General features: G+C 42.3%; 1 protein-coding gene across 1 annotated transcript; it reads left to right on the top strand.

Annotated features, from left to right (window-relative positions):
• The first annotated feature begins 9,524 nt into the window (after positions 1-9,524).
• On the top strand, positions 9,525-11,071 carry LOC120286509 (caffeic acid 3-O-methyltransferase-like). Its single transcript, XM_039298755.1, has 4 exons — positions 9,525-9,766; positions 10,063-10,403; positions 10,532-10,596; positions 10,769-11,071. The coding sequence occupies exons 1-4, from the start codon at positions 9,525-9,527 to the stop codon at positions 11,069-11,071; spliced, it is 951 nt and encodes a 316-aa protein (XP_039154689.1).

Genomic DNA, 11,071 nt, shown 5'->3' with positions numbered 1-11,071 from the left:
ATTTGGATTAATTGTTTGGTACTCAAGCTCCCGGAAATGAAATGAAAAGAAACGTGTAAAATTACGTAGCTTATGATTTATTTGAACAAGATTTCTCTAATTGATTTTAATTGATTTTGCATTAATAAGACAGTTCCAATGTACGAGCATTTTGTTTAGGACAGATTGGCGATCGGGAGTCTTAATTGATTTTGATTGTTTGCTGTTTGTTGCAGTGGCAATTCCATAGTTTCACAGACGAGTTCGTCATACAGCTCCTGAAGAAATGTTGGAACGCGTTGCCGGCATCGGGCAAGGTGGTGATCATAGACCCAGTCAGCCCGGAATACCCAGGGACGGACCTAGTGACCCGGGCCACCTTCACTTCCGACATGGTCATGCTGGCCTTGCCTCCTGGAGGGAAAGATCGGACGCTGAGGGAAGTCGAGGTCGTGGCCCGCGCGGCCGGGTTCAGCTCTCCGAAAGTGGGCTGCCAGGTCCTCAACATGTGGGCGCTCGAGCTATATAAAACCGCCTAATTCGCTTGCCTTGCGCTATGTCGTATTGTGTCCATCTTTGGATTTCCAATTGAATAAAACTGTTCTTGTTATGCTTTCAACTTTTCTAGAATCGTTTCCTAGTACGCATTGATGCAAATGGTCTTCATTATCCATTTGTTGCTGTTGTAATAAAAATGCAAGAAGGCTTACGCTTACCAATTCTGCAATTGGAAGAGCCGGAAAAACATAAAGGACGACCGTGAGATATTAACAGGGATCGAAATGATCAAATGCCGAAAATTGTTGTATGGTTCCAATGCCGGCAAGACATTATGATTATCATGATTTATGTGTGGTGAAAATAGGCAAAAGAGCGCTTCAAGTGCCATAACTTTGCCAAAGGGACACTTAAGTGCCATAACTTACGAAAGGTACACTTAAGTGCCAAATTCGAAAAAAACGGATCACTTGAGTGCCACTCCGGCCAAAGTCCGGCCAAAACGCCAACGTGGCGTATTTCCGTGAAGCGCGCCCAAAACGACGCCGTTTTGCACGATGACGTGGCCGAAACGGCGTCGTTTTGGGCCGACGTGGCAAAAGAAAATTAAAAAATTAATTAAATTAATTTTAAAATTAAATTTAGTTAAAATATTTAAAATTAATAATTTTAAAATTAAATTTATTTAAAATATTTTTAAAAACTTTAAAAACCTTTAAAAATATTTTAAAAAAATTAAAAAAAAAAAAAAAGGGAATGGGGGAGGCGGCGAGGGATCGGCCCTCGGCCCGCCGCCGAGAAGGGCCGGCTGATCGGGGGGAGGGTCGGCGGGTCGCCGAGCCACGGCCGGGGCCGCGACCTCGGCCGACCGGCGGCGAGGGCTCGCGAGCCCGCCCCAATCTGGGCGAGGGGTCGTAGCCCTCGCCAGGATCCGGCGAGGGTCGGCGGCCCTCGCCGGCCGGGCCAAGGGCCTTCGCCCGCCGGGGTTGCCCCGGGCGGCGGCCTTGGCCCGGCCGGGCGAGGGCCGCCGACCCTCGCCGGATCCGGGCGAGGGCCGCGCGCCCCCAGATCTAGCGGCGAGGGCTCGCGGCCCTCGCCTGCATCCAGCGACGAGGGCTCGCGAGCCCTCGCCGCCCCGGCCGGCCGGCGAGGGCCGCGAGCCCTTACCCAGATCCAGCGGCGAGGGCTTGCGGCCCTCCCAGATCCGCGGAGGGCTTGCGGCCCTCGCCCGATCCAGCGGCGAGGGCTTGCGGCCCTCGCCCGATCCGGCGGCGAGGGCTCGCGAGCCCTCGCCGCCGGTCGGCCGGGTCGCCGGCCCCCGGCCAGGCCCGGCGACCCTAGCCGACCCTCCCCCCCGTCGCCGGCTCTTCCGGCGGCGGCGGCGGCCCGAGGGCGATCCTCGGCCGCCTCCCCTGTTCCTTTTTTAAAAATTTTTAAATTTTTTAAAGTTTTTTAAATTTTTAAATATTATTTTTTAAAATATTTTAACTAAATTTAATTTTAAATTAAATTAAATTATTTATTTATTTATTTTGTTTCACATCAGTCGAAACGACGCCGTTTTGGCCACGTCAACGTGCAAAACGGCGCCGTTTGGCCGCGCCACCGGAAAACGCCACGTTGGCGTTTTGGCCGGATTTTGGCCGGATTGGCACTCAAGTGATCTCTTTTACTTCGATTTTGGCACTTAAGTGTACCTTTCGTAAGTTATAGCACTTAAGTGTCCCTTTGGGCAAAGTTAAGGCACTTGAGGGATCCGCACGTCGGTGAAAATTTACATTCAAGTTTGAAAGATGAAAATAAATAGCCCCCCACGGAATTGACCTAGTGGCAATGCCGTTCTTACGCTTTTAGCTTAGGAGTCAATGGTTGTGAATTCGATTCCTACAGTATGGAACCTGGATTTAAGTGGGGGACCCAAGACGATGAGTTGCTGCGCTAATTTTCTCCATGTAGCTGGCTAATTACGATTGAGCTCTGAGTTGTTATAAAAAAATAAATTAAATTAAATGCACATCATTCAAACCCATGGAAAGATTTTGGTTGCATTCAAATAAGCCCATATTATCGAAAATAAATTGTTTATATTCGCAAATTTTGGAAATTATGATTTCTTAATTATATAACTTATGTCGATTAGTTATATAATTGCCAAGCAACTATAACGGGTGAGGTTGGTAGCGATGAATTGATGGTGGCATGAGGGAAAAGTACCAAAAAGTCCTAAACCTATTGCATTGATACCAATTCAGTCCTAAGCTTTTCAATTTGACCAATTCAGTCTTAAACCATTTAATATTGGAACCAATTCAATCCATCCAGCCAATTTTGGTTGGCCGACGCCGACATGGACGTCGCCCGGTGGCCGAGATGCTTGGACGTGGCAATTTGTAAGATTTTTTTATTATTTTTTCGAACTTTTTATTAATTTTTTCTTTTTTTCTTTTTGCTTTCTTCCTCACGGTGGTCGGTGAGCCTCTAGTGAGGCTTGCTGGCCACTGGGCGAGGGTCGCGAAGCCCTCACTTGCTGCCGGCGAGGGTCGCGGCCCTCGCTCGGCCTCTCCTAGGGCCGCTGGCGAGGCAGCTTCACCCGGATTTGGGCGAGGCTAGCCTTGCCCGTGGCTAGTGAGGCCATGGCGGCCATCGCTAGGGCGGAGGCGAGGTCGCGAAGCCCTTTGTTGTTGGGGTGACGGGCTAGGGTTTTGGAGGCGAAGATTGGGCGGAGGAGCAGCGGCGTGAGGCGCGGATCGGGCCTCGAATTGGGATTTTGTGGAGGTGAGGGCAGCGGTGACGAGATCGAGAAGCTCAGGCGTTGACAGTAGAGGAGGCGCTAGGGACTCAACGGCAAGGCCGGGGCGAGGCTAGCCTCGCCCAGATCTAGGCTAAGCCGCCTTGCCCACGGCCTTGGGCGAGGCCGAGCGAGGGCTTCGCGGCCCTCGCCTCCGCCCCGGCGATGGCCACCATGGTCTCGCCAGCCGCGAGCCTCGCCCGGATCCAAGCGAAGCCACCTCGCCGGTGACCCCGGGAGAGGTCGGGCTGGAGAGGCCGGGCGAGGGTCACAACCCTCGTTGGTGGTAGGCGAGGGCTTTGCGGCCCTCACCCGGTGGCCGACGAGCCTCACCGGAGGCTCGCTGGCCACCGCCGAGAAGAAGATAGAAAATAAAAGGAAAAAGAAAAAAATTAATAAAAATTAATAAAAAATTTGAAAAATAATAAAAAATCATAAAATTTTCCATGTCGGCGTCCGGCCATCGGCCGACACCCACGTCAGCCCGGCCGGCAAAATTGACTGGATGAATTGAATTGATACTAATATTAAAAGGTTTAGAACTGAATTGGTAGTAATATTAAAATGTTTAGAACTGAATTGGTGCAATTGAAAAGTTTAGGACTAAATTGGTACCAATACAATAGGTTTATGACTTTTTTGGTACTTTTCCCGCGGCATGATGCCACCTTTTGCAATTTTTTCTCCCCTCTTTTGCAATTTTTTTAGATTCTTTCTTCTTTTAAACTATGTTTAATCTTAGAATGTCTCTACACAAATGAGAAGATAAGTAACGTGTAATAGTAGAAAGAAAACTAGAAATACTTGGACTAGACAAGTACTAGCAAATGCGAAAAAAGGCTTAATTTCTATAATAAATTAAAAATTCTCTACGTTAAGATTCATTCTAACTACTTGCAAGTTGCTAAGCCACAAATAATACATTTGAAATATTATGAAATAAAAGCCGATGATTGTGAAATATGTTCTCCATCAGGATGTCGAATGAATAATTATCTGGTACTATTCACTTCTTGGCCGTTCTTGTAACCGCTGAGCAGGTGTATTGCACCTCCTTGAGCAATCGAGAAAGAAAGGATTTCTCATAGCAACACTAATTTTTAGTCCCAGGAGTCGAATTAATTATCGAAAGTCAAGTTGTATACATGAGTGCGACACATCCGTTATTCAAAATCACGATCTAACCATTCAATGTAACTTTGAGATGGCCAAAATCCACAGATATGGCAGAATCCTTGTTTGTTATATGGGGATTAAATTGTTTGAGTGTTTTTAAGAAAATCAGTCTAGTCAAAATATTTATATATACACCTCTTTGATTTTCCCCTTTTGCCCTTTAATCTACGTAATCCTACCTTTTGAGCTAGTTTGTTCCCATTTAAAGCAAAAGTACCTTTTCTTTAATTCTCATCAAAGTCGAAACTTTAAAAATATAAAAAGATTATAACCGAACTTATGTCATAAACGTAATAGTCAAAGTGCGTGTACCATGAAATTAGGATTAGTGAAAGAAAAATAAAAATGTAAAAGAAACTTGACTTGTCACATGTAGGAGCGATTTGTCTGGCTGTGAATGATCCTTGTTCAAAATCAACTATGTTTTCCCACTTAATCTAATCTAGTGGGCCCTAGTCTGACACCATAAATGTGAGACTTCATTCGACATATGTGGATATTATTAGGTGAGAAGATTAGGGGCGGCGCCATAGGCTATTCAGGTTGGGGACAAGAAGGTTATCTTGGTTGTTGAATGAAGGCTACAAGGTTCTATAGGCGTGGGCGGTTGTGGAACGAAACATGTGATAATGCCCTTACATAGGTTTATAGGCTATTCAAGGTTCTCCGGTGAATCAAAAAATTATTCAAAAATCATAAACTTATTGTACGGCGATCAATTCAATTTTAAACCTTTCAATTTTACCAATCTAATGCCAAATATGTTGGCAACTCACTAGTTTAGTCCCAAACTTTTCACTTATTTTAATTTAGTTCTAAATGTTTTGATAATTTACCAATATAGTCATGAACATTTTAACAATTTGTCAAATAAGTTCTTCTAGCTAATTTTGGTTGGAAATTGTCGGCTTGATTGTCTAGGCAACATCAGCCATCTTACGTGACAAGGTTAGCACTGGCATGGATAATTATGCATTTTTAAAAAATTTCAATTTTTTTTAATGATTTTTACTTTTTCTTTTATTTCTTTCCTTCTTCCTATAGCCGTGTCACATAGGATGTTGGTTGCACAATAGGTTTCGGATTTTTTAGATAATTTTCCCCATAGTAATTGATCAATTCACCTGCAATGTGCATTGTAAGGGAATGAGATTGTACATACATTACCATCTAGAGATTGAAAATGCTGAAAGTGAAGAATAAAATGCAACCGCCCACAAGGTTGGCCTAGGACGTGTTTGGTAACGTTTCTGTTAAAAATAGTTCCTGGAAACATAAATAGAAAAAATTATTTTTGTTTCGGGGAATAATTTTTTAACAAAAGAACGCGTTTGATAACTGTACAAAATTTATGTTCCTAGAATAGAAAAAGAACAAAAACACATTTGGTAACCGCCATGGTCGACGATCGGCTGGGCGATGTTCAACAAGCTCGCCGGAGGCTGGCCTGGCCTTGACGAGCCTCGCCAGGCCACCGGCAAGGCTCGGCCTTGCTTAGGTGGCGCAAGGTTGTTCTCTCCCTAGCCTGGCGAGGCCTGGCCTTGCGCCTACTAGGGAGGCCGAGCCTTGCCGTGGCCGCGAGAGGCTTGGCCTCACCTGGGTTGGGCAAGGCGAGGCCAAGCCTCACACGACCACGACGAGCCTTGGGCCGACAAGCCTCGCCATGGCTTGACCTCTCTAGGGGCCGGCGATGCTTCGGTGAGGTCGTTGGCCCTCGTCTGGTCGGTCGCCGGCACCGGCCATAGCCAAGGCCAGTGACTGGCAAAAGGAAGAAGAAGAAGAAGAAAAGAAAGAGAAAAAAGAAGAAGAAAAATGAGAAGAAAAAAAAGTGTTTTTTAGAAGTGTTCCTGGGAATAAGAAACAAGTTTTTTTCTATTTCTTGTTTCTGTTCCAAATTTGTTCTTAAGAACAAAAAAATAGAACAAAAGCGTAAACAAACGCGTTTCTATTCTTTTTTTGTTCCTGGGAACAAAAGAACAAAAATTGTGTTCCGGGGAATAGAAACAAAAATTTGCCAAACACCCGCTTAGTATCATTTAAATTGTATCTAGTTTGAAACATGTGCGTGTCTATGTATCTATGGTTTAATAGAAAATCATAAAAATCCAAATGCTATGCTAAGAGAATGTGGAGATATGCTTACCAAACCTTGTTTTAATACAAGTTAGAAAAAAAAAAAACAACTGTTTGTTAAAGATAGTAAACTATATGTAGAACTACTACTTACCAGTTACAGTTCAAACAACTCTCTTGTTCCCTGATATGGATATAGATAGCCTATGACTTGAAAAAGTGAAGCTATCTTATTTGTAACTTTATCCTTATGGTGAATTGGATAGCTATGAAACAGTGTTCATCATTTTTCTAGATATGATCAAATTTGATAGAATGCTTTTAAAAAATTTCAAACTACTACTTACCAGTTATAGTTCAAACAACTCTCTTGTTCCCTTATACATATATAGATAGCCTATGACTTGAAAAAGTGAAGCTATCTTAGTAGTAACTTTAGCCTTCTAGTGAATTGGATAGCCGCGAAACAATGTTCATCATTTTCTAGATATTATCAAATTTGATAGAATGTTTTTAAAAATTATCTTGTGTTTTTCGTTCAAATTCTCAGTAATCAAGTATTCTCTAAAAAAAGTTACCATACCTACCTATTTTAACTTTAGAGTCCATCAATATACATAAATATGTGGACCGCTTCGTTTATTTTTTATGAACTTACTGTGAGTAACGTTGCCTATATAAATTACAAAAATCAATTTGGGACCAAATTAGATTAATAGCTGTCAACGTCACAATCATGTATAAGATTTTTTTATTTTTTGGCAACTAAGCTAAATCTGTTAAATTATATATTTTCGAACTTAGATATATATTTGATTACTTAGGAATTTTGTACCTGAAACTTTTTAATCATATTATGAATTGTGGGACCTTATGATCATACTATAATTGGTGTGATCTTACGATCGCATTTATACAATAATACAATTTAGGAGAGAAAATAGAGCAAAGGAAAAGAACACAGTGAGGGGCTTTTTTTATGTATATATTGATAGTATTGTAAACAGAAAAGATAAGTTAGCACTCTTAGCCACCAAAAAGGGCCAAAAACACTAGAAATTTTATCTATTAGACAAAAGTAGCAAGATTTTTTTATAGTGTTAATATCATGAAAAGTTACAAACTAGTACACTCGTGGTAAATTTATCTCAAATTAATTTTTTATCAAGAAATACACTTATGATAAACAAAGGATGAAAGCCCAAACTTGTACACTCGTCAACTGTCATGTATCATTCAACTCAAGTAATTTGACAATAAATTTGAATAGAAATTAATAGAGGTTAAATTTGTCTTGGGATTTTTGGTGATCAAAATATTTATTTGAGATACTTTTTTTCATAAATATATAAGGTTGGAATTTATCGTAATGTTGACCATTTTTGAAATAACTCATTATGAATTTTTATTTGAACCCACCCTACCGTGGGTGCACCGGCTCGAGTGGACGTTCCGATCCTGCTTGGGGGGGAGGGGGTTTCAATTCTCCATTCACTCAATTTGCGCGACTTAAGTGCGGTGTCGTGGGAGGTGGGTCCTTGCGTTAGCGTCGCCTCGGGTTTACGTCGCCGGTTGTTAACTGTACGACGGTTCCCGGTCATAAAAAAAAATTATTTGAGAGATAAATATTAAATGATCTATTCAAGCGAGTTGATGATGCGGTTAACGATAACGTTTTGGAGAAACAAATTAGTAGAGAAAAGAGATCAATGATCTCTTGAAACGTATGGAAAGTTTACTAGTTCAAATTAAGAGGAATTAGAAACCACGACATCCTAGAGAGGCGATCTCCTGTGGCTTTTGTAAGTCACGTCATATCAGCTTGCATTTGACAAAAAGTTCAACGGTGGATACTTTTGGTCTGCCAAAAGTTGGCGGGTTTTATGGATCATTTGAGAAGTTAAGTTACCTTTGTATCCCGAGTGAAAGAACGCCAATTTTCTTTTGTATTTGAACCACCAAAGAGTGGGGGTTAGGGCCAACAACAACGTTGGAAATTAAGTAGGTTTGGATTTGACATAAACGGGATGTCATAACAACAAAAACAATAAAAATCATGTTCTACACGGATTGACCCAATTAAGCCATTTAGAAATTTATAGGCGCGCTTAAGTTAACTGTTTAGGATATTAATTTTTTTTTCAATGCGACTCAATTAAATACATTTAATATTCGTATTTCAAGATTTTTTTTATAGAGTTTATAAAGAAAACACCCACATCAAAGAGAATAACTAATGATAAAAAATAATTTTCACACGAAAGTCATTAAACATAAATAGTAACTCAATAATACACTTTTGATTAATGTTATGTAAAAATAGTTATATCATCTAAGAACGTGTAAACATAAGCAATTGTGTTGAACGTGTTTTTCATGTTTACATGTACAACATAGATTTTTAGATAGGTTAATGTATTATGTATTATCGCCATTTGATATAGTGATACGTTTGATAAATGTTTAGTCATGTTGTGAAGTGCGTTTTCTTATATTAAGCATGTTGTGTGACACAATAAATTATTATGTTCGAGTTGGTAATATTCATGTTATACTCTTATTTCAGCACAACAAGATAAATATGACATGACAAGAATTATTGGTCCAAAATTGCATCAAAAAGTTAACAGGTTTATCTTTTTCTATACGTCTAGGGCGGCCGCTTCACGCCTCCAAAGTAACTCTGGCCTTGCATTGCTTACATTAACAAGTGCATTTGGCCTATATGTCTAGGGTAAACGCTTCAGGAAAAAAAGGACCAACTTCAACCGAATTTACAGAAAAACAAAAAAAGTGTGATAATAAAGCCCTCCAAGTTCTCCATGCGTGCTCTATAAATGAAAAGGCGAAATCGCACTACCACATCGTACGCAGCATCTTCGATTGGCATAAAGCCAAAAGAAAAGACAGTCAAAAGAAAAAAAGAAAAAAACATGAGTTCGGAAGAAGCCCCAGCCATTACAATTTCCCATGAAGATGAAGACATTTTGAAAGCCTTTGAGATCCCTCAATGGTTTTTGTTCCCATGGTCTTGAAAGGAGCCCTTGAGCTGGGGATTCTTGAATTGCTGGCCAAGTGTGGCCAGCTCTCTCCATTGGACATTGCGGCCCGGCTCTCCATCGACAACCCGGCCACGCCGGACATTATCAACCGGCTGCTGCGGCTCCTCGCGAGTTACTCCATCTTATCGTGCACTCTCGTGGAGGATAAAGGCGGCCCCCACAGGCTCTACGGCCTCGGGCCTCGGAGCAAGTTCTTTTGGACAACAATGGAGCTTCTAATGCACCAACTCATATGCTACTCCAAGAAAAGACTGTCCTGGAAAGCTGGTTCGTGCCTATATAACCCGCGAATTTTTACCCACCCGTTAGTTGCTCTCTTGGTCGTAAAATAGAATTGGAAAACCCAATTTCAATAGATCAACCGTAAAAGGGAAGGGATACAAGTAAAATTTTCTGGATACTCGAGGAGCAATTACGATGTTATTCTATGCACGTGATTGCTCCAGAGAGCACACTGTTACTAAATTTGTGTTGCGTGCTCTGTAGGCACTGCCTTAAAGATGCAGTTAAGGAAGGAGGGGCAGATCCTTTCACCCGCACGCACGGCATGAACCTGTTCGATTACATGGGCCAAGACCCGAGATTCAACGACCTGTTCAACAAGGCGATGATGAGCTCATCCGCGATTTACATGGCCAAGATCGCTCAGCATTATAGCGGGTTTTCAAAGGCGAAGACGGTCGTCGATCTGGGTGGTGGCGTCGGCGAGACCCTGAAAATCATCCTCTCCAAGAACCCCCACATCCGCGCCATCAACTACGACTTGCCTCATGTGATCGCAGCTGCTCCTCCCGTTCCTGGTAAAATCGATCCCAATGATATCGAAGGTTTTGTGTGCATACGGACCGTAACGAGAGCTCGCTCAACTTCATGTTTCACACAAGCTTAATTTTTTCTTTTCTGGGTTAACGGTCTTTGCCTTAGTACGATTACACAATTATATATTCGTTTGCAGGTATTACGCATGTTGGAGGAGACATTGTAAAGGCCGTCCCTAAAGCAGACGTCCATTTCCTGAAGGTCAATTAATTATTATTATTTTTCGTACCATCGAATCTTCTAATTATTCAAAATCAGCTTGACGGCTAATTGATTCGTTTAATGAAAATTATAAGAGAGATATGAGAGGTTCTAGTATCGTGAAAACCAAGTAAGTACGATGTTTTGAGTGGTCTACTTATTTATTCAACAGTCGGTTCTCCATTGCGGGGACGATGAGTTCTGTGTGAAGGTGCTCAAGAATTGCTGGGAGGCATTGCCGCCGACGGGGAAAGTGGTGATTGTGGACGAGGTGATCCCGGACTATCCTGGGACCGACGATGTCTCACAGACCAATTTCTTGATGGACTTGAACGCTCTGAGGTTCGCCCCTGGCGCGAAGGCCCGGACGCAAAGGGAATTCGCAGAACTTGCCCGCGCCTCTGGGTTCCATGCCCCGAAATACGTTCTGCGCGTGTACAACCTGTGGTTGATTGAGCTTCACAAGAAGATGTGA

Source organism: Eucalyptus grandis, chromosome 8 (assembly GCF_016545825.1).
Source record: "Eucalyptus grandis isolate ANBG69807.140 chromosome 8, ASM1654582v1, whole genome shotgun sequence".
Classification (NCBI taxonomy): Eukaryota; Viridiplantae; Streptophyta; class Magnoliopsida; order Myrtales; family Myrtaceae; genus Eucalyptus; species Eucalyptus grandis.
The sequence above is the reverse complement of the archived record's forward strand: the minus strand, read 5'-3'. Positions and strand labels throughout refer to the sequence as shown.

What these genes read in the sequence shown, in the direction of transcription:
- LOC120286509 (XM_039298755.1), top strand. Translation starts at nt 9,525, where the DNA reads ATGGTTTTTGTTCCCATGGTCTTGAAAGGAGCCCTTGAGCTGGGGATT. An exon ending in CGATCCCAATGATATCGAAG is followed by an intron (nt 10,404 to 10,531) that starts GTTTTGTGTGCA and finishes ATTCGTTTGCAG; the next exon opens with GTATTACGCATGTTGGAGGA. An exon ending in CAGACGTCCATTTCCTGAAG is followed by an intron (nt 10,597 to 10,768) that starts GTCAATTAATTA and finishes TTTATTCAACAG; the next exon opens with TCGGTTCTCCATTGCGGGGA.